Below are 22,726 nucleotides of genomic sequence, written 5' to 3' on the forward strand. Positions count from 1 at the left end.
TGTGACGGCCGATGTAGATAGAAAAAATAATAATTTCATTTCTGCCCAAAACACTGAAATTTTTAGACAAATCAATGGAAGAAACATAGAAATGTGAAATTGTTTGACCCTCAAAACTCAGAAATTTCAAAGGGGTTTTTGTGTTTTTTTTTAGATTTATCTCAAGATGTCTGGTCTTTTCTAGAAAATGTTCAACTTTTTACTCAGAAATTTCCTTGTCTTTCTGACATTTCAAACTGGGGAATTTCTAGTTTTTTTTTCTAGAAAATGTTCAAGTTTTGGAGCTAATAAATGCTTTTTCTAGCAAATTTCTGATACTAATCTAAAAATTTCTGAGTTTTTCCTAGAAACTTTTTGGCTTTTTAAACTCAGAAATGTTTTCATTTTTTCTAGGACACTCCCATGATTGCAACAAACGGCTAACAGGTGGTTTTCTTTGCAGGATGAACTACAGAGACTACAGCATGGAGTCCAGGCTGCACTTCCGCATCCATGCGGCGCTCAACACCATGGGCTCCTTTGAGGCCAAACTTCCTCCTTCTCGTACGCCGGCTTGAAAGACCAAAAATGGGAGGAGCTTGTAAAAAGTGGGCGGAGATTGGACTAACATTATTTAAAAATCATTTGTGTCAACTCTGAATGTTTTCGCTTTCTTTTTTTTTTGTTGCAGCAAAGTCTTAGAGTTTCACTTATGTGTAATTTATACATTTTTAACTGTTAAAATATTATTTAATACAGTGGACCCTTGTATATTTGTGGTCAGTATTGGCAAATTCGCCTATTCACAAATGTTTCTGGGACTCCTTGAGGAAAATTCGCCTATTTATGAATTTTTTTTTTTGTAGAGCACATCTAAAATATTCTGGAAAAAAAAAAATCTTGGGAAGCTGAGTGATGATAGCTGACACACTATCGGGTGCTATTTGCAAAGCAGCCAATCCAGGAGCGCCACTAATTTTCCTTGATGCTGATTGGCTGAATCCTGAAGAGCGTAGATAAGGATGCTAGCTTCTGCGTTGGGGCTAACATAGTTTCCAGTGTGTGTGTTCATGCAAATGAAGGTATATTTGGTGTTTGAGATATTGAAACTGTTGATGTATTATACTAACATGTGACGGTTTACATTCTTAATATTTAAATGTAATTTTGTGAGTTAAGAGTAAGTTATCAATGCTTTTGACTAATGCATTTATTTGTGATTGTGTAAGGCAGTGAAGTGTTTTAAAAATGAAAAACTGTGGAGCTTTTCCTGAATGTTGAAGTAATTAGTTTCAGATGAGTTTTTGCTGAGACTGCTGATCAACGATGAATCAGACTAATTGTCATGATTCGATTAGAATATTGATTATTGCAAGTTGCTAAAAGAGTACCACACTCAGAGCAGTGAACTTACTATGCGTTTCATATCAGTCAATGGGTGACTAATCAATACTTATTGATTAGTTTTTTGTTTTATTCATCTGAAAAGCTGCCAAACTGATAGTGTGACCTTTCCTGTTTTTTCCAGTTTTCACTCGGCACCGTTGTTTTTTATTTTTGAGCTGTCATGAGGCACAGTGGCAAAACCTTAAACTGCTGCTGCGCGAGTTACTCAGCAGGTGGTTGCTAGGTAACCAACGAGCGAGTGAAGCCACCAACCTGAGCTTAGCTAGCTGTGAGAGGTTGAGCGGCTGAAGCTTTTCCTCTGCCTACATCTCCCAGAATGCTGTGCGGTTCTGGATCAGTGTTCAGTGAATATTCTACATATTGATTATTCTATCAGATGTCCTGTTGATCATGTGTTTGTGCCCTGATCCAGCTTTTCGCCCCCAGCAGACTGCTTGTGTTTAATGTAAAGCACTTTGGGTCTGAAGAAAGTCAGATTTATTATGATTAAATATTGATTTTAAATGATCTAGGCTTCGTTGTGTACTTTTCCTTTATATGTTGTGCAATTCGAACTTTGATCACGTTTAACTTGACATTCATTTTTTCTAGTGTATTATTTTTGGCTTGCAGATTATGAAATCAAATAGTTCAGTAAGAAAATTAGAATATTAGACGAGATTAAAACAAAAATGTTTGGATAAAGCACTTTTTGAGCAACCAGACATTTTTCTGTGTAGCGGAGTCCCGCAGGCCACTGTACTCGCCCCATTCCTTTTCAATCTGTACCCCTCAGATTTCCACCATAAGTCACAGTTCTGTCAACTAAAAAAATACTGAAATAACGATCAGAAAAATGAGTCCAGAGCAAATGCATAACTAAAAGTAAATAAATTATAAAAAGTTTAATAGAGAAAATATTTTTAGCCGAAATAAAAGTTTCTATCATGAGGAAGAAGGAATTGAATATTAAACAACTTTCTTCTTCAGGTCTTCAGTCAGAGGCTTATTGACAAACATTGTAACACAGACTGCTACAGGACATCCTTCCTGCCATCAGCATCTACAACTCTGAATTCTTATGAGTTACAACATTTAATTTATCTCTGGAATTTGTAATGTATTTTTATTTGATTTGATTGACTTTCATTTTATGTTAGCAATAAAATTATCATAAATAAAACAGACTTGAAATATTTCACTATGTGTGATGCAACTTTATAATACAAGAGTTTCATTCTCTAAAAAGAGAGACAAGAAATATTGATCTGATTTAGGATTTTTTTTTACATAAGTTATTGTCTTTTGACACTCTTCACTCTCCGTAAGAGTCAGGACATCCTGGAGCAGCAGTTTCGTATTACGCTTTGAATGATAAAGCAAGTTTATCACTCATGTAGTTTTAGGATTAAAAACTAATCCTGTTTGTCTAAATTTTTGTAAAACTCCTACATTACAAAAAATAAATATAAAATTTAGCTTTCTCTCTAAATTATTCTAAAAATATATTAGGGATAGATTATGAATAAAACATATATTTCATATGAGTTTTATTAGAGGTTTAGATCCGGACTGTTTCTTTGCAGTTCAGCAGGTTTTACAGGTTTAGTTTTACTCTGGAAAATGTCAAATCTGGCAACAGTGGCGAATGGCGCCATTTTTGTTATTAATGAGCGTAAAGCGCATGCGCCATCTTCAATATTAGCATGACGCAGCTTCCACGTGAGCGTTTTTTAAAAAAGACGCGGCTAGCACCTGGCTGCACAAACCATTTTCTCAGATAGAAACATAAGCTGCTCTTTTCTTTTTCTGTCTGTCTCTTTATTCTGTCCTTTCAATCCCCCGAGGGTCGAGACAGATGACCTTTCATACAGAGCCAACGTCTGGTTCTGCTGGAAGGTTCTTCCTGTTAAAGGGACGTTTGTCCTCTCCACTGTGACCACATGCATCCTAAATGTGAGGCATTGATTTAGCTTAACTGTTAACCATTTTAAATTGGTGCAGTGTTGGCCTCATTTTGGAAAGTCTTCCTGCTAAAGGGAAGTTTTTCCTCTCCACTGTGACCACATGTATTCTCAACATGAGGCATTGCTTAAGCCTTCATAACTTTTAACCAATGTTTGATAACCGGTTTTTATTTTTTTATTTTGTTTTTGGGAAAGTCTTCCTGTTAAAAGGAAGCTTTTCCTTTCTACTGTCACTGCATGCATGTTCATTATGAGGCATTGCCTGAGCTTACTTGCCTTAACAAATTTAAATTGGTGCAGTGTTCATTTCTTTTGGAAAGTCTTCCTGTTAAAGGGATGTTTCTCCTCTCCACTGTCACCAGATGGGATCCTCAGTACAGGTCTGTGGTGGATGCTCCTACCACCACCACATCGTGTTGGTATTTATTTCTTTATTAGTTTGTTTAAGTTATTTTATTTAGACATATTTTCTAATGGGTGCACACTTTAGTTAATGTCTGTCTGAATGGTTCATTTATACTTGTCACTTAAATATTCACTTATTGCTTGTGCTAAGTTAAAGTTGGTTTTGCTTTATTTGTTTATAGAACGCTTTAGTTAATTTTGTATTTATTTGGGGCTGCACAGTGGCGCAGTTGGTAGAGCTGTTGCCTTGCAGCAAGAAGGTTCTGGGTTCAATTCCCGGCCCCAGTCTTTCTGCATGGAGTCTCCATGTTCTCCCTGTGCATGGTGGGTTTTCTCCAGGTACTCAGGTTTCCTCCCACAGTCCAAAAACATGACTGTCAGATTAATTGGCCTCTCTAAATTGTCCCTAGGTGTGAGTGTGTGTGTGCATGGTTGTGTCTCTGTGTTGCCCTGCGACAGACTGGCGACCTGTACAGGTGACCCCGCCTCTCACCCGGAACGTTAGCTGGAGAGGCACCAGCAACCCTCCTGACCCCACTGAGGGACAAGGGTGCAAGAAAATGGATGGATTTATTTGTTCTTTTGTTAGGTCAGACCCCCTCATGTGGTAGATTTAGGTCACTCCACCCCTATTTAAGCAGCCTTTGTGTTTTGTTTGTGTTCAGTTGATCTCAGTTAATTTGGATCCAAATTTGTTATTCATCTTGATTTATTCTTGCTTTAAATCTTTATGCTTTGTTAACGATTTTTTTTAAAGAATTGAATTGAAATCTTTTGCTACTTTGAACATTTTTGTCCTTGTGTGAGTTTGGTCCCTCACAGTTGGTGTCAGAAGTGGGATCCTTCGTTGCTGAGAGGTTTCCAAAATGCCTGGAAGGGGAAGAGGACGAACAAGAGGAGGACCCAGTTCTGAGCGTGATGAAAGAGACGCCGCAGAGGAACAGGGAGCGGTTGGTGGAGTGTTTGACATGGATGAGGAGGGGAGTGAACCAACACTAGCAGACTTGGATAACCTTCTCCGAGCCCATATAGGACATCAGAAGGCCATGAGGACCACTGGACCAGAGAAACTTTTAAACGACAAGAGAAATTTGAGGATCTACAACAACAGTTCAGATTGTTTAAAAGGGAGAGCCAGTCCCGGACCACGCCCTCTGCTCTTCAGTCAACAACACCAGTACGGCCTGCACAACCACCAGACCCTGGAGTAGCAGCTTCGCCTCAGCACAGTCAATCAGGTGACCTTCATGCACAGTCGTCTGTTTCTCATGCACCTAAATTGCAAAAATTGAGTGAAGAAGATGATATTGAACATTTTCTCATTACTTTTGAAAGAATAGCTTCTGCCTGCAGGTGGCCAAGAACTGACTGGGTTCTTCATTTAATACCATTGCTAACGGGCAAAGCCAGAAGCACCTCTGTGCACATGGATGTTGATGTGTCTATGAATTATGATCAGGTTAAACTTGCTGTTTTGCAGAAGTATGACGTTAACGGTGAAACCTACAGGCAAAGATTTCGCTCGCTTCAGGTGGAGCTAGAAGAAACTCCAAAAGAGCTGAAGGAGCTGTATGTCAAATGGGTGAAACCTAACGGCAAAACAGTCGAACAAATCTATGAAATAATTATTCTCGAACAGTATCTAAGAATGTTCTCACCAGAATCCAAAGGCTGCAAAGGAGGCTGCTGAACTGGCTGATGTGTTTGTGGCTGCAAGGAGGAGGAACTCTTGGGCTTTTCAAAGCTGGAAAAGGAATGGCCGCCATCAATCTCCAGCCCAACCAGTTTCGGCTGTGGCTAAGCTACCTGTTGAAGAGAGATTTGGTTGAAAATTTCAAGGGGAAAAGCCCATGATAGGTACTTTCCTAGAACCTACATAAAAGAACCACAGACAACGCATATGAATTTTATGACAAAGCCTTGCAAAGGAGAAGACTCTATCAACTGCTCCTCTGAGCTGTTCACAGAGCGTTCTGAAGATCTTTGGGTAGAGCTTGTCTTTTATTTTCAAAATTCAAAGAGGGAGGATAGGCAAGATAGACAGCAGAGGAAAAACAGCAAAGGTCGTAAAACATTTTACCTAAACACAGCAAAGGTCGTAAAACAATTTACCTAAACAACTAGCAACCCAGTTCCAGATGCGATATCTGATTTATGGCCTGAGCCCGGTTCAAATCTTGGTCAAACTGTTTCACCTGAAGATGAACAGGCAGCTGTGACCCCCAGGTCAGTTAATACACACACTAAAGAAGAGAACATTTTAAACTAACTAACATTAGACTGAATATGAACTAAAGTAACAACAAAATGATAATACCAAAAAATCTCTAACAGCCCACTTGTTGCTTATGTGGACAGGAGGGTCATATTAAACCAATGTGCCCTCAAAATGCTGTGAAGTTGTCCCAGATGTGTTTTGTGCCTAGGAAAGAGACTCAAAATGCTGGAGCAGTGAACCAATGAATGGAGATTTCTGTGGAGCTCAACGGTCAGGCACTGAAGGCCCTGATTGATACAGGGAGCACACAGACTGGTCCAGCGCAGGTATGTCTCACCCCCGTTTGTTTGCACCAGCGAGACCATTCGAATCTGCTGCGTCCATGGTGACAAAATGGAATATCCAACAGCAGATGTTTATGTGGCTATAAAAGGACAAACTTATCTGCTTAATGTTGGGGTAGTAGATAATTTGCCGTTTCCAATAATCCTTGGCAATGACCTGCCAGTGCTTATTGACCTGTTGAAGTCTCCTCAGTGTAATGTGGCTCTAATTAGGGGCCCAAGCAAAGCAGACTGAGGAAATTGTTTCCGACCTCAGTACTTTACCATGTCACAATGTGGAGTTTTTCACAGAGGAAACTAAGGACAGGAAGTCCAAAAGACTACGGAGAAGGGAGACGTTTCAAGGGACGGTGGTGGTTCCTTCTGATGCACCAGAACCTGAGGTACTCAAAGATTTCAAAATGCCTGGTAATATATTGGAGCTGCAGCACCAGGATTTAAGTCTTGAGATACTTTAAAGAAGCCAAAGTCAATAAAAATGATTTTGTCATTCAAAATGACATTCTTTACAGGCAAAATGGGCCAATGCAACAACTTGTGGTTCCCAAAGCGGTTAGAGAAACTGCTTTCAAACTGGGCCATTCAATTCCCTGGGCTGGCCACCAGGGGAAGCATAAGACCTTAGCCCACATGAAGCGCTGTTTTTTTGGCCTGGCTTGCATAAAGATGTTTTGCAGGAGCTGTCCAGAATGCCAAATGACATCAGCTAGATTCCCCAACAAAGCTCCTCTCCAACCTCTTCCAGTTCTGAGTACACCATGTCAACGCTTGGGTATGGACACAGTGGGCCCAGTTGAAAGGAGTAAAGCAGGTAACCGGTTTATGCTGGTGATTGTGGATTGTACAACTAAATATCCAGAAGTTTTCTCCCTTTGAGTTATTTGGCCATGAAGTGAGGGGACCCCTGACAGTTGTAAAGGAACTGTGGGACGGGGGACGAACTAACAAAGAACCTTTAAATATTGTGTTTTATGTGCTCCAGATGAGGGAGAAGATGACAAACCTGGCTCTGGAGCACATGAAGACTTCTCAGCACAAACGGAAGACCTGGTATGACCCTGCAGCCCGGGAGAGAGGGTTCGAGCAAGGCCAGAAAGTGCTTGTTATGCTGCCTTCAGAGAGAGAGGGTTCGAGCCAGGCCAGAAAGTGCTTGTTATGCTGCCTTCAGAGAGAGACGGTTCGAGCCAGGCCAGAAAGTGCTTGTTATGCTGCCTTCAGAGGACAGCAAACTACTGGCCAAGTGGCAAGGACCTCATGAGGTACTGGAGAAACTGGGACCAACGACATACAAAGTCTCTGTTCCAGGTAAAAGTCGCTCTACTCGCATTCTCCAGGTGAACCTGCTGAAACAGTGGGCGCCAAGAGAAACCTGCCTCCTTTTCCATCCAGAGCGTGGATGATGAAGAATCTGAGGAGCAATATTTGCCTGTTCCATCAGCCTAGAGGCTGAGTTTGAGGCCCAGTTTGGCTCATCTGTCAGAACAACAGTCAGAAGTGAGGACTGTTTGTCAAATTTATTCTTTAAACAGAGGTTTAGTTGAGACCAGAGACGTCATAATTCCTTGTATTTTGTAGTTTCTGTTTATTTAGGATATTTTAGATGTTTTCCAGTGTTAAATGTTCATTAGAATTTTAAGTTTGAGGATGAGGAGGATTCTTCCCTTTGGTTCTCCTCTCAGCAGCTTCTTTCTTCCCAGTTGGGTTTTTAAAGTTTGATTTTTGAGAAAATGTTCTGGCATTATTATGCCATACCCACTGTATTAGCTGAAATCCCTCCATTCATCCTGGTTTCCTTCCATTCCTGGGAATTACAGGACCTTTTTGATTTCTTTACAGGGATGTTCTCACAATCTGTTAAAATAAAAATGAATAAAACCAGAAAATACTGGAGTTTCTTTGACTGTGGAGATTTGACATGAAGATTCCTTAGATATGACAGAGACAATATTAAACATCGTGTTATCCCCAATGTTTACAATTGTCCCTAATTCTTGGTTATGTACACATGATTTTTTCTCTGTCCTACAGATTGCTTGTTTTTAAAGACCTGTTTGAAATAAATGAAGTATTTGTTAGTTTGAGTAAGCTAGCAGCACTTGCAGAGTCATGCTGCTATAATTGTTTGTGTGTTAGAAGTGAGCTAAGGTGGAATAATTTATTTGCGTCAGGTAGTAAATATTAATTTTGAAGCAAGTCAAAGATAATTCAGTGTAACTAATGGAGATGCTCATTGTTTCTCTCGTCCTCAATAAAGAAAAGCCACAGATTCATTACTTGGTGTGCTAAATGGAGCATGTTGACTCTATTTAGCATTATGTGAGACATTATTAGAGATATTGAAGCTGGGGTGTAGTATTGCTGTATATTCTATCATTTCAGTGGCCTGCTCTGTTCTGTGGCTGCGCTGCATTTGATAACAGACATGCAACGTATTAATGCGCTAAAAAGTTTGCGGTGATCTGTATTTGCAGATGTCCATGTTTAATTTAATTTCAATAAAAACTTGTTTCCCCCTGTCTGATACTGTTTCATTCTTAGACATAGCCATCTATCCGCGCTACGGTAGGAAAATCTGATGAGGTAGCACAGATGGTCGGAACACCGCCTCAGTTTACCTGTCAGTGACCACGTGGTTTGAGCTAATCAGCTGACCGCCGGGGGGAGGAGGAAGAGGAAAAGGAGAAGATGGAAGGGAACAGAGACGAAGCCGAGAAATGTATCAACATCGCCACGAAAGCGCTGGAAGCAGGAGACAAAGATAAAGCGTGGAAGTTTCTCAACAAAGCGGAGAAACTGTACCCGACCGACAGAGCTAAAGGTGAGGCTAGGTTAGCCGGGGAGGAGGCTAGCTTAGCTCCTTCAACATGCTGTTAGCACGTAGCTAATGTTCTCTACCGCTATTCACGGTGACAGCTCCCTCTGGATGGGCTATAATTATCAAACATCCGTTTGGGTTCATATACTGATAGAAAGTTACTTTTATGATTCTGGTAAATTTAGTAACAAAGATCCCAGTTAGCCAGTAGCTTGGGTTTTGGCCTAGCCTAGCATAGCTTGTGCTCAATTTAAAGGGAAACGGTCATTTTAAACTCTTAAGTTTTAATTCACTTTTCAACTTTAATATCTGTGGTGCGGAAGAGGATTAGGGTCACTGAAAACGGAGATTCTGACTTTAATCTCAGACATGAATCTCAAAACTGACTTTTTTTGTTAATTCTGACTTGATGGGGGAAACATTTTTACTTATCTCTGTTCTTTATTGGGGACTTTTTCCCCCCATAAATTCTGACTTTTGACCCCCATTTATTAAAAATGTTTCCCCTAATAATCCTGAATTTTCCCATATTCATTTCGACTTTTCTATTAATTTTTACTTTATATTTAATTTCCCTTTGGGATCAGTAAAAAACATTTTTAAATGGATTTGTATTTGCATAAATTTACTTTTTTCACTTAAGATTCTTTTCAGTTAATTTAGACTTTTTAAGAAACTGACCTTTTTTTCTTATTAGTTTGGACTTTTTTCCTATTAATCCCGATTTTTCTTTCCTGTTGACGCTGATTTTTTTTCGCTGCCTAATTGTGATTTTTTTCCCTTGATAATTCTGACTTTGTTTCCTTTTTAATCCAGATTTATATTCTCAGAATTGAGAGAAAACTGTTTTTTTTCCCTGTGGCTCAAATCCTCTTCAGCTCTGCTTAGTTTCACAGCAATAACCTAATTATTAAGTTTTATTTACCAATCAATCCATCAGGTCAGAGGCTAAAGTCTGTTGGCTTATTAAAATGGGTTTAGATCTAATTTCACTTTCGGATACATTAGGTCATAGTTCAGAACCAGCAGGTTTGGTAGCATACTAGCGGTTAGCTTCAGCCAGGAAGGAGGCCAATCCTTTAATTGAATGATTGGCCCACTGAGCTTTGGTAATCTGGGACACATGGCAGGAAAACCGGCTTGCTAACACAGGTAAACACAGACTAACACAGGTATACACAGGCAAACACAGGCTAACACAGGTAAACACAGGCTAACACGTCCAGGTGGGTCAAATGTCTGCATGACAACATGTTACTAATAATCTGTTAGTGTAACATGTTGCTAATAATCTGTTACTGTAACATGTTGCTAATAATCTGTTACTGTAACATGTTGCTAATAATTTGTTACTGTAACACGTTGCTAATAATCTGTTACTGTAACATGTTGCTAATCTGTTACTGTAACATGTTGCTAATAATCTGTTACTGTAACATGTTGCTAATAATCTGTTACTGTAACATGTTGCTAATAATCTGTTACTGTAACATGTTGCTAATCTGTTACTGTAACATGTTGCTAATAATCTGTTACTGTAACATGTTGCTAATCTGTTACTGTAACATGTTGCTAATAATCTGTTACTGTAACATGTTGCTAATAATCTGTTACTGTAACATGTTGCTAATAATCTGTTACTGTAACATGTTGCTAATAATCTGTTACTGTAACATATTGCTAATAATCTGTTACTGTAACATGTTGCTAATAATCTGTTACTGTAACATGTTGCTAATCTGTTACTGTAACATGTTGCTAATAATCTGTTACTGTAACATGTTGCTAATAATCTGTTACTGTAACATGTTGCTAATCTGTTACTGTAACATGTTGCTAATAATCTGTTACTGTAACATGTTGCTAATAATCTGTTACTGTAACATGTTGCTAATAATCTGTTACTGTAACATGTTGCTAATAATCTTAGTGTAACATGTTGCTAATAATCTGTTACTGTAACATGTTGCTAATAATCTGTTACTGTAACATGTTGCTAATAATCTGTTACTGTAACATGTTGCTAATAATCTTAGTGTAACATGTTGCTAATAATCTGTTACTGTAACATGTTGCTAATAATCTGTTACTATAACATGTTGCTAATAATCTGTTACTGTAACATGTTGCTAATAATCTTAGTGTAACATGTTGCTAATAATCTGTTACTGTAACATGTTGCTAATAATCTGTTACTGTAACATGTTGCTAATAATCTGTTACTGTAACATGTTGCTAATAATCTGTTACTGTAACATGTTGCTAATAATCTGTTACTGTAACATGTTGCTAATCTGTTACTGTAACATGTTGCTAATAATCTGTTACTGTAACATGTTGCTAATAATCTGTTACTGTAACATGTTGCTAATAATCTGTTACTGTAACATGTTGCTAATAATCTGTTACTGTAACATGTTGCTAATAATCTGTTACTATAACATGTTGCTAATAATCTGTTACTGTAACATGTTGCTAATAATCTTAGTGTAACATGTTGCTAATAATCTGTTACTGTAACATGTTGCTAATAATCTGTTACTGTAACATGTTGCTAATAATCTGTTACTGTAACATGTTGCTAATAATCTGTTACTGTAACATGTTGCTAATAATCTGTTACTGTAACATGTTGCTAATAATCTGTTACTGTAACATGTTGCTAATAATCTGTTACTGTAACATGTTGCTAATAATCTGTTACTGTAACATGTTGCTAATAATCTGTTACTGTAACATGTTGCTAATAATCTGTTACTGTAACATGTTGCTATGCTGTCGTTTATCCTGCATAGACAGACTGGAAGATTTTACATGTTTAGATAAGAGAAGAACAAAAAGAAAGTTTGAATGTTTCCATTTCCAGGAGGAATTAAAGAAAAAAACTATTTTAATGCATCCATCCATCCATTTTGTTGCATTGCCCCAGACTTGATGATTTGTTTCACTTTATTTTATTTACCAGTTCCTCTTTATTGTAATAAAACATTCCAGTAAAACAGAAACTGATGTGATTGATTGAAAACTTGAGAAAAACATTTTGCTGTTTCTGCAACTCGGTGGGATAAAAAGTATTTACACCCTTCCTGTTTTCGTGTTTTATCTTATTTTTGCATATTTGTTTAAATGAAAGTGTTTATTATTAAAGGAGAAAAAACCCAACGTGTTCCTGTGTGAAAAAGTTATGTCCAGTTTTAACTCTTCCATTGATCATTTTGAAGCTCTGCGCCTCACTGGATGCTCCGTTTTATTTTATTTCACCCGTATTCTTCCTGTTTCTGGTTTTCTCCAGCTCTGTTGGACGCGTTAACGATGAATGGGAGCTCGGCGGGTAACGGCGCGTTTCGCCGGCGGCCCAAAGATGACTCGGAAACGTCGCAGGCGGGAGGACGGAGTCAGGAACCGGCGGGAGGCGACTCCAAAAGCTTCACGGAAGAGCAGGGGGAGGGGGTCCGCAGGTGAGACTGGAGGATCAGCGCAGAAACACTTTTAATATGAACCTTGAACCCCGCCTGAGTGGTGTGAGTGTGTGTGTGTGTGTAGCGGTTGCCATGGGAACCAGTTTATCTTTGACTCTTCCCGTGAGGCGGCGCTGAGAGGCGCCAACGGTGGAAACCAGGCGACTGAAAGGAACATTAAAAAAACAGTGATGGATGATTTACACCCCGTTTCATTATATAATCCGACATTTATTCTGTAAAGTTTAATAAATCTGTTTTCAGAATAAAATCAGAACAAAAATCTGCTGAAGCATCTTCTGATTCAGTTTCAGGATCCATCATTTACCCGGATCCTGGTTTTATAAAACTCAAACGCTCCATCTGGAAAAAATGAGATTATCCACAGACGTCTGGTGGAAACACAGAATGGCCGATCAGGCGCGGAGCTATAGGGGGGGTCTGGGGGGACGCCTGCCCCCGGGCCGGATGGGGGCCCGGGCCTGGAGGTGTCAGGGAGGGAGGAATGGTTTCAAGACGCTTTAATGTCTGATGTTAGACGGAGAAAGTGCGCCCTCGCCTGTTCGCTCCCCCCCATCCCCCCACCGCTCAACAGTTTCCAGCAGCGCAGGCGATACACGTGAGGGGCCCGGTCATTGGCCCCGGTCATTGGCCCCGCCCACCGGCCCGACGCAGACTTGTTCCGCTAGTGCGGCCGATCCTGAACTTTAACTTTCTCCTGAGTCTTCAACATCAACAAGATGAGTCGAGATTATTTAGAGGACAACTTAATATGAAAATAAATTCCAAATATATTTAAATATATAAATATAGACTTAAAATAATATGAAAATAAAGTTAAAATAATGTGAAACCAGACATTACAATGAAGTCATAATATTGCGAGAATAAATTTGTTGTAATGCCAGGATAAAATCGGAATAATGTGAGAATAAAGTCATACGGCAAAGTCAAAATGGTACAAAATAAAGTCATTATGTGAACAAAGTCGTAATAAATCCAGAGTAAAGACACTGCTGGTGTAGCTTGTTGTTTTTCTGTTTCGTATCCGTCTTTCTGACGACCACCAGCTGTTCTCTGCTGCAGCACATGAACCTGTTTTCAGAAAATAACCGATCTTTGCAGAGAAACACCCGAGTTCTGCAGATGATCAGAGAGTTTTAAACATTTGGCTCTTTCTCCATGTTTCTGTCCTGCAGAATAAAGCGTTGTAAGGATTATTATGAAGTTCTGGGTGTGAACAAAGAAGCCGGAGACGACGACCTGAAGAAGGCGTACAGGAAGCTCGCTCTCAAGTTCCACCCAGACAAAAACCACGCACCAGGAGCAACGGAGGCCTTTAAAAGTAACTCTCTCCAGACGCGCTTAGAAACTGTTTCATTTGTTTTCTGCATGCAGATCAGCTTTTGTCTACTTTAATACACATTGTTATAACGCTTAGTTGGAAAATTGGAGCAAAATGATGCATTTTTAATTCAACATTTCACTGATAAATGGATTCGTAATAAAACTGTAAAGTGAAACTTAAAAGATATAGATTTATAAACGCATTTTACGGGTTTATTTTTGTTCATTTCTGTCATTATGACTTGGAGGAAATAAAAACCCAAAATTTTGATCCTGAGAAAACTGCAATGTTACATCAGCTCAATAAAACGTTACTTTTAACATAGAAATGTTATCATAGGGACAACTGTTGAGCTTTAGCCATACGGAAAGTTAAGTGGAAGGATAAACTGAACACCTGATCTTCGTTTCACAACTGATAGAAGAATAAATCTGTTATTTGTTTTATTCCTGGTGACCAGGTAGTGTCATAACCTCTAACCTGCTGGATATACGTTCCTTTCCTCCCTTCAGAGATCGGGAATGCGTATGCGGTTCTGAGCAATCCGGCGAAGCGGCGGCAGTACGACGTGACGGGCGGGGAGGAGCCCAGCAGCCCGAGCCAATCCCACGGCGGCGGCTTCGACTTCCACCGCGGCTTCGAAGCCGACATCACGCCTGAAGACCTCTTCAACATGTTCTTCGGCGGCAGCTTCCCGTCCTGTAAGAGAACAGTCCACGAACTGGACTCATCGTTGCTACGGAAACACAACTCGCTAAAATTAACCTCTTGATGCCTGAATTTATATACAGTTTTACAAAAACAATCTACTTGTTTTTTTTTATTGGACATTCAATTGAACATTGCACCTACCATTAATTTTAATTTAGGTTTGATGCTAATTAGATCCACTGGGCGTTTAAGGAATGAAACGGTCTTTTCTATCTTAGTGTGTTGATTATTTTATCGATGCTGCTTCTGTTCAAACAAGACTTTGAAACTGAGTGAAAATTTAAGCAACCAGGGTTTGTTTTTAATGATTATAGTGTTTCTAATACAGATAAATGCCACAAATATCTCTTGTTGCACAGTCCTACCAGCTCAAAAGTCAATTTTTAGAACATAAAATTAATGCTACAAACTGAATTTTAAACATAATTCTGAACAACCTTTGTTGTTCATCCTGCAGTGTTCCCTTTACTGAACCATCCTATAAGCTTTTATCCCCTGTTCCACTATAAAAAGTGTAAGATAATAATAATTCATCAACATTTATCTATTATTTCAGTAATCTTCTGATTCCAAGTTGTCAAAAATAAATGTGGTAATTACAAAGTAAACGTTTTTTAAGTCCTGTTTGATATATGACTTTAATAACACAGTAACTTCATTGTGTTATAAAATGGTTAAACGCATAATTCTGCCTCTTTAACATCAGATTTTGCATCAACCCAGATTTCCATATCGGTGCTTCCCTGATTATTACCAATCTAGAATCAAATCTTTTGTTTCCCTCATGATTTCTGTCAGGATGGTTGTTGGATATTTTATGCTAACGTAGAGAGCCGCTGTTGTCTGGACAACATGGCGGCCGGTTTCTGACCCCAGCTGTGACGTTGTGTCTGCAGCCAGCGCCCACACGTTCACCAACGGCAGGACGAGCTACAGCCATCACAACGACTCCCGCCAGGAGAGGACCGAGGAGCGAGGAGACGTACGCCGACTCATTTCAGATTGGTTTCTGTCACAGGATGGCCTCCATCTTACAGATGTCGTCTCCGTTTCCCTGCAGGGCGGCTTCTCCATGTTCATCCAGCTGATGCCCATCGTGGTTCTGATTTTAGTGTCGATTCTGAGCCAGATGATGGTTTCCCCTCCGCCGTACAGCCTCTACTCCAGACCGTACGTCTGCACGCTGCTGGGTTTCTAATCCAACTTTTAAAATGTCACAGAAAAGAACCTGGGAATGTTTCTGTCTACTGGGAGCGAACCAGTTCATCAGATGCTGCATGGCTGTAAAAACAGGAACTGGGCTGGGACAGAAGCTGGAGCCGCATGGATTTAGTTTCATTACAATGTTTTCTGCCGCTAACGAGATGAGAAATGATGAGAAGTGAAACACAAATACTCCGTCGTGAAAACTAATTTGGCTGGACGATAAACTGTCCCAGAGTCTCTGCGATAATAATATTGTCGTTTGTTTCAATTCGACACAAAGTTGAGTTGAAATAATCATTCTGTGTATTTTTTATTTCAAATATTTTGTATATTTATTTATGAAATAATTTATTTTGTACGTTCCACTAAAATGTAATTTTCAGTGTAACAAATATACGAAATACAGTTATTTCGTATATTTCTAAAATAAATAAAACTTATTTTGAAAATTATAGACATTATAGTATATTTAAATATAGTAATTATATTATTTTTATTATTTCTAGTAGTTTCATTGTTATTTTTATAAAAACTGATGGACTTTGATACAATGTGAAACCTTTAAAATTGTTTAAAGTAAATGTTAGATTTGTCTACATCATCTTATTATCATAATTTGCATAATTTAAACAAAATCTCCAAACCGCTTCAATAGAAAAATTGGTTTCTGAATTAAAAATAGTTTCTGAATTCAGTCGTGACCCTGAAAGTCGGAATCGACTCGCCGACAGATTTGCATCTATTGTCTGGTTAAAAAAATCTGCTTTGTACAAACATCTAAACATATCGCAGTGTTTTAATTCATGGAGTTTTATAAATGAAACCAAGTATTTTTGTGTTGTCCTCCATCTTGTTCCAGGTCGACGGGTCAGACCGTGAAGAGGCAGACGGACAACCTGCGTGTCGATTACTACGTCACCCGGGATTTCAAATCGGACTTTAAAGGCTCGGCTCTGCAGCAAATAGAGAAAAGCGTAGAAGACGACTACGTGACGAACGTCAGGAACACCTGCTGGAAGGAGAGACAGACGAGTCAGTAACCGGCACTTTGTCCTTTGACGTCTCCTTCGTTCTCGCCGTCTTAACGCTGTTTTCTCGTGCAGAAACGGACCTGCTTTACGCGGCGAAGGTCTACAGAGACGACCGCATGCGGAAGAAGGCGGAGCTTATGACGATGGAGAACTGCAAGGAGCTGGACAGACTAAACAACCTGTTCCGAGGCGGATGAGATTGTAGAAAATGTGAATATATGAATAGATGTATACGTTTGTTTTTTTTAAAACAGAGAGGCTTTACGGTAGGAGCAAAAGATTATTAAATTATTTAAGGTTAAAAAGCGTCTTACTCTTTGCGAACGGCTCTTCCTCCTCATTCCAGCCTGATCCCAGGAATCGCCTTGTTGCATCGTAACGATCCGGTCTGCACACTGACCGACACTCCAGACTTATTTTTATTGAGCCAGAAGAACCCGAACGCCTGGCTGTAGATTTAACGGTGAGATTTCTGCATCGTTTTTGAGACGTTCTTCACTGGCATCCATATCGTGAAGGAGCAGCAGATGTTTTATTTATTAATTTTTTTTTTTTTGTGTGGAGAAAATTAGATTTTTTTGATTTTCTTCTGCAAAATTGAATTCAGGCTGAAAGTGGGAACCGGCGCACATCAACACCTTCATCCATTAATGGTTGTACACTTTCATTTTTGAATGTTTAAAAGTTTTGGGACTTATTTAAGTAACTCTAGAAGAAACTAATTTTCTCTTGAGTGCTGGCCTGATCATTTAAATAAAGTCAAACTGGTACTGTAGTCTGGGTTTAAAGTGTTTCTCTGCTTCTATATCTGTGTGGATTTTCCAATGACTGGATTCCTCGAGGGTAATAAGGATACGAAGAAGCATTTTTATAGAGCTATGTTTGTCATCGGGATTAAAATCAAATTTCTGATGTTTTTCTCTAAAGCTAAAACAGGAGTCTGAATTTATTTTCAATGTGACATCCGTCCAGCAGGGGGTGCTGTAGCACACTTTTTACACAGAGAAAATATTTTACCTGAAATATTTAAAATTTTGCAGGCTGAGGAAGCTGAGAAAATATTTTTGATTAAATATATTAAAGTTATAAACCTACATTTTAATGTTAACGCTTCTTTTCCTTATATTTAGCATTATGTTATTTGTCTAATATGGAAGAGGATTAGAGCTGTGGGATGGATGGAAAGTCATTTTTTTCTTAGAATAACTTTTCTCAAATTTCTTGCTTTAATCTGAAGATTTTGACTTTTTATAATGAATTCTAATTTCAGAATTCCAGCATATTTTCTCTCAGAACTCTGAGTTTTTCTTCTAATTTTCTTCTAATTGTCTTTAGAGTTCTGACTAATTTCAGAACTCAGGTTTTTTATAGACTAATGACTTTAATCTCAGCATTTTGACATGTTAAAAATTTAAATTTTGATTTATTTCAGAATTCTGATTTTTTTTTTTTTTTAATTTCTGTCTTTAATTTCAGAATTCCGACTTCTTTTCCTCGGAATTCTGAGATATAAATCCCTAATCATCTTCCATACTTTGATCGTCAAGCGTCGGGATTTTTTGCGCCGCTGTGAACTTTGGGTAATGTAGTTAGTGAATAACAACCATCAACAAATAACCGCTTTTAAACACCGTTACTCTGATGCAAGACGGAAACTGATCTGTGACGATTCCCAAAGTGACGACATTGTTTGTCCAGGATCACGTGACACTGGATACCCGGAAGTAATGTCACAACTGATAAATGTCTGATCGCTGGTATGTTTTTAGCTAAAACATGTCGGACCGGAGCTGAACCGTGACATGACAGTCGGAGCGGGAGGTCAGGCAGAACTTCAGCTGACATGATGGGTCCAGGTGCGGTTCTGCTGCTCGGTCTGCTCTGCTGCTGCTGCTGCTGCTGCGGACTTTTCCCAGATGTTTCTGCCTGTGAGAAAGAACCGGAGACCCCGGACTGGAGGATGACTCTGAGAACCATCCGAAACGGGATTCACAAGATCGACACGTACCTGAACGCAGCGCTGGACCTGTTCGGCGGAGATGACGGACTCTGTCGGTACAGATGCAGCGACGGTGAGTTTGAGGACTTTACGGCCATTTTTATTTGGTTTTATGCCAGTTTTAAACCAGTTACGACTGCTTTTGTGTAAGAGTTTAAAAAAAAACATAAAATTATCAGTGAGCTGAAACCCGGATTTTCCGTTGGCTAAAGCCAGGGGTGTCCAAAGCCTGGTCCGGGGGCCATTTGCGACCCTTGGAGTCATTTTGTGTGAACCTGGAATTTTTTCATCTGAGACGTTTTTTTTTTCTGCGATTATGATTTAAAGCCATTGTAAAAAGAAAAAAAGTGTACATTTTTGCCAGAAAATTCATAAATTTTAATATTAATCTCAGACATTTTGTAGAAAACACATGGAAATATCTGAGCATCAAAAGACAAAAATTGGTGAGAAAAAAAACTCAGAAATTTTTAGATTAATCCCAGAAATGTTCTAGAAAAAACAAGGACATCTCTAAATTTCAAAAGTCGAAATTTGCTAGAAAAAAATGATGATCTTCTATTTTTGAAACTCTGATATTTCTTATTTTTCTAGAACGGTTTTGAGACTAATCTCAAAATTTCTGAGTTTTTTGTTGGAAATGCATCCTTTTTTTCTTCCAACCATAATGGCCGTTTTACAATGCTGTATTTTTTGGATCTAAAATAATTTTAACTTTTCTACTTTGCCTTAAATATTGCATGTCTGATTTTTGAAAATGTGCATAAAAATAATAAAATTATTTAGCAGTTTTAATTGGGGGAAGATTACGCAAATCTGTGAATAATTTCAACTTGCCAATAAAAGTCTGGACACCTCGGGGTTAAAGACAAAACGGCAAAAGAATTTTGTAGATCAAACGTGTCAGTCAGGACAAGGGAACAAAAAAATCCACATTATTCTTTACCCTGGCATCTTAAAGACAGTGATTACTATTTGAACAAATTGTCAATAAGTCAGTCAAATATTGAAAAGTGAATTTATTCCAGTGTCTCATTTCAACGCAGCAGCTTTTCTCCTTCTGTGTGTCAGGATTCAAGCCGACGCCTCGTCCCGGGTACAGACACCCCCCACCCAACGGATGCGGCTCCCCGCTTTTTGGATTTCATGTAATCTGCTTTAAATACGCTTAGTTTTCCTGTGAGTCCAGCAAACCCAGTGACTGTGCTGTCGTTCCCAGTTCGACCTGGGAATCCCGTCCATGACCAAATGCTGCAACCAGCACGACCGCTGCTACGACAGCTGCGGCCGCCTGAAGCACGACTGCGACGACCAGTTCCAGGACTGCCTGGAGACCATCTGCAGGAACGTGCAAAGGACTCTGGGATTGGCCCAGACAGTCCAGGGTAAGAGGTCGGCCTGGAGGTCGCCTCCTGCCACCATCAGAAAACTTAAAGTTCTAGTTTGTAACTTTTATAAAAATGTGTTTGTTTTTGTTTTTACATATTTGTTAAAACGGTGACCATCTTGTGACGGGCGATGATACAGACATTCTGTGAAAACATTGATCTCTTCCACCTGTTCCTCGAGCTGTTGCTGTCTGAAGACATGCACCGCTCCCTCCAAGCAAATCAGAGCCGTGAGGCGGGTCTTATCGCTGTCAATCACCCTCAAGTACTTACTGCAAAATGTGCTACTGGCGAAGAAACAATTTACAGTTCAGGAAAAGTATTTCTGAGCTGTCAGTGCTAACAGGATCTGCTATGGATGATTGTCAGCGCTAAGACCCGCCTCCTGGCTCTGATTTGTTTCTAGTTAGCACTGAGAGAAGGCAGAGGAGATGGATTATTTTTCACAGATTATTTGTTTCATAACTTGTTTTATGATATGGTGATTGTTTCAACAAATATGTAAAAAAAAAGCATTTGTTTTTGTAATTTACATTTCTGCTCATGTTGAATTTTTAGTTTATATCACAATTAAGGGGCTTGTTTTTGTCTTTTTTTAAATCCCATCTTTTTTTAATTCTAATACATTTTTTTCTTAAATTTCAGATAATCCAGTTTTTTCTAGTGATCATGTGAAAAAAATATGGACTTTTTATTATTTTTTTTTTATATTTTTGCTGTAAATGTATTCCTAACATAAATCAAGTCACTTTAACTTAATAGCAGGAGTGACTCAAACACAACTATTTATTTATTTTATTCCACTGTGTAGCTATAATAACATTTGTAGAAACTTTATAATACATTTTCAAACTATTTCTTGTTTGAAAATGTGTTATTTTCAAACAAATAATTGAAAATTATTTGTTTGAACTAACCTGCACTGAAAGCTGCAGGTTTCAACTCTTGCAATATTGATTGTGGCCGCTAGATGGAGCCAAAACTTTATTTTAAATGTCATCAGGTTCTTATGAGCTGAAATTCAGATATAACAGCCAGATGTTTTTTTTTTTTGTTGTTAAAAAATATTTTCAAACTATTCACGGAAGTATTAAAGTATTTAATACACTTCTCCTGAATTTTCTGCTGATCGTTCTGCTTGTGTTTCTGCAGCGTGTGAGTCTGCAGTCAAGCTCCTCTTCGACGCCGTCATGCACCTGGGCTGCAAGCCGTACCTGGACAGCCAGCGGGAGGCCTGCGTGTGCCAGTACGAGGTGAAGAAGGAGCTCTGACGCCTCTGCAGAACGACACAGACTCTGAAATCCGGATGCCGGATAAATAAACTTTTCTGAAAATGTGTAGATTTTTCTCAGGGATGTAGCCTCTTTGGCTAAAACTAAACACTGCAATGCAAAGTGAATGTAAAATAAAAAATAGTTTCTTGTAGGTGGTAGCTAATATTTGTCCCTTTGCGATCCACTATTTATATATAGATATATATTGTTGTAAATCCAGAGGTTTCTGTGGTGAAATTGAAACTGGTTTCATTCATGTTTTGACTGGACACTACATTTTAACAGACGGTAAAAAGGTTTTTACAGGGTTCAAAGGTCAGCAATAAAGCACACGTCAACGTTCTGCAACGTCTCGTAACAAACGGTGTCGTTTTTATTCTAGATTATTCTCGCATGTTGCGACGTTGTTGTAATCCCTGTGAATTTACCATGGGATCAATACTCAAATTAATTAGAAACACTGATATGTGGGTGGCAGAGTGAGACATTTAAATCAAAGATACTTTTTCAGATTTTCTTTCTTGATTTTGAACAAAACGATAGCAAATGAGCAGAAAATCAAAGATTAATCAGGAAAAACATATAGAAATTAGCCAAAGGCTCACTTAACATTAAATAACTAAATATTGTCCTGTTTGTGTGTTTCATTCTTTTTTGATTATCCTTCCGTGGAAAACAGAAAAACAACGACCCTGTCTCACCTCTGGGTAAATAAAATGAAAAGGAAAGCAAAAGCCATGACTATTAAAATATAAAAACTTCAAATATTTTGTATATTAAATTTTCAAATAGAAGAAAACAACATGCTGTGTTAGGGCTGCACAGTGGCGCCTTGCAGCAAGAAGGTTCTGGGTTCGATTCCCGGTCTTTCTGCATGGAGTCTCCATGTTCTCCCTGTGCATGGTGGGTTTTCTCCAGGTACTCCGGTTTCCTCCCACAGTCCAAAAACATGACTGTCAGGTTAACTGGCCTCTCCAAATTGCCCCTAGGTGTGAGTGTGTGTGTGCATGGTTGTGTGTCTCTGTGTTGCCCTGCGACAGACTGGCGACCTGTCCAGGTGACCCCGCCTCTCGCCCGAAACGTTAGCTGGAGAGGCACCAGCACCTCCCGACCCCATTAAGGGACAAGGGTGCAAGAAAATGGATGGATGGATGAACATGCTGTGTTGCTGGCCAAATATATTGCATTCTTGGCCTC

At 39.0% G+C, this 22,726-nt stretch overlaps 3 protein-coding genes and 1 long non-coding RNA gene across 5 annotated transcripts in view; 3 read left to right on the forward strand and 1 right to left on the reverse strand.

Moving 5' to 3' along the window:
- LOC103472854 (tetratricopeptide repeat protein 39B-like) overlaps positions 1-1,893 on the forward strand; it is a 16,607-nt gene extending 14,714 nt beyond the window's left edge. For both annotated transcript variants that reach the window (XM_008422710.3, XM_008422718.2), the window contains one exon: positions 443-1,893. In XM_008422710.3, the coding sequence (XP_008420932.2) occupies positions 443-557 (115 nt within the window). In that variant the 3' untranslated portion in view covers positions 558-1,893. The remainder of the gene's footprint in view (positions 1-442) is intronic.
- The window catches only part of LOC145553077 (uncharacterized), a 16,377-nt gene extending 1,901 nt beyond the window's left edge, over positions 1-14,476 (reverse strand). The window contains exons 1-2 of the long non-coding RNA XR_014089264.1: positions 14,401-14,476; positions 5,396-5,543 (exon numbers count right to left, since the gene is read on the reverse strand). This is a non-coding gene — a long non-coding RNA (uncharacterized LOC145553077). The remainder of the gene's footprint in view (positions 1-5,395; positions 5,544-14,400) is intronic.
- dnajb14 (DnaJ heat shock protein family (Hsp40) member B14) lies at positions 8,933-17,643 on the forward strand. Its single transcript, XM_008422726.3, has 8 exons — positions 8,933-9,117; positions 12,407-12,572; positions 13,772-13,917; positions 14,433-14,621; positions 15,528-15,613; positions 15,692-15,801; positions 16,697-16,869; positions 16,941-17,643. Exons 1-8 carry the CDS (start codon positions 8,985-8,987, stop codon positions 17,063-17,065), a joined length of 1,128 nt encoding a protein of 375 aa, XP_008420948.1. The 5' UTR covers positions 8,933-8,984; the 3' UTR covers positions 17,066-17,643.
- An 819-nt stretch (positions 17,644-18,462) lies between these two features.
- On the forward strand, positions 18,463-21,877 carry pla2g12a (phospholipase A2, group XIIA). The gene is made up of 4 exons (XM_008422696.3): positions 18,463-18,940; positions 19,939-20,015; positions 20,087-20,252; positions 21,408-21,877. The coding sequence occupies exons 1-4, from the start codon at positions 18,712-18,714 to the stop codon at positions 21,524-21,526; spliced, it is 591 nt and encodes a 196-aa protein (XP_008420918.2). The 5' UTR covers positions 18,463-18,711; the 3' UTR covers positions 21,527-21,877.
- The last annotated feature ends 849 nt before the right edge of the window (positions 21,878-22,726 follow it).

The sequence above is a fragment of the Poecilia reticulata genome, chromosome 1 (genome assembly GCF_904066995.2).
Source record: "Poecilia reticulata chromosome 1, P_reticulata-male-v2, whole genome shotgun sequence".
NCBI lineage: Eukaryota > Metazoa > Chordata > Actinopteri > Cyprinodontiformes > Poeciliidae > Poecilia > Poecilia reticulata.

What these genes read in the sequence shown, in the direction of transcription:
- pla2g12a (XM_008422696.3), top strand. Translation starts at nt 18,712, where the DNA reads ATGATGGGTCCAGGTGCGGTTCTGCTGCTCGGTCTGCTCTGCTGCTGC. An exon ending in TCGGTACAGATGCAGCGACG is followed by an intron (nt 18,941 to 19,938) that starts GTGAGTTTGAGG and finishes TCTGTGTGTCAG; the next exon opens with GATTCAAGCCGACGCCTCGT. An exon ending in CCCCGCTTTTTGGATTTCAT is followed by an intron (nt 20,016 to 20,086) that starts GTAATCTGCTTT and finishes TGTCGTTCCCAG; the next exon opens with TTCGACCTGGGAATCCCGTC.
- dnajb14 (XM_008422726.3), top strand. Translation starts at nt 8,985, where the DNA reads ATGGAAGGGAACAGAGACGAAGCCGAGAAATGTATCAACATCGCCACG. An exon ending in CCCGACCGACAGAGCTAAAG is followed by an intron (nt 9,118 to 12,406) that starts GTGAGGCTAGGT and finishes GGTTTTCTCCAG; the next exon opens with CTCTGTTGGACGCGTTAACG. An exon ending in CTGGAAGGAGAGACAGACGA is followed by an intron (nt 16,870 to 16,940) that starts GTCAGTAACCGG and finishes TTTCTCGTGCAG; the next exon opens with AAACGGACCTGCTTTACGCG.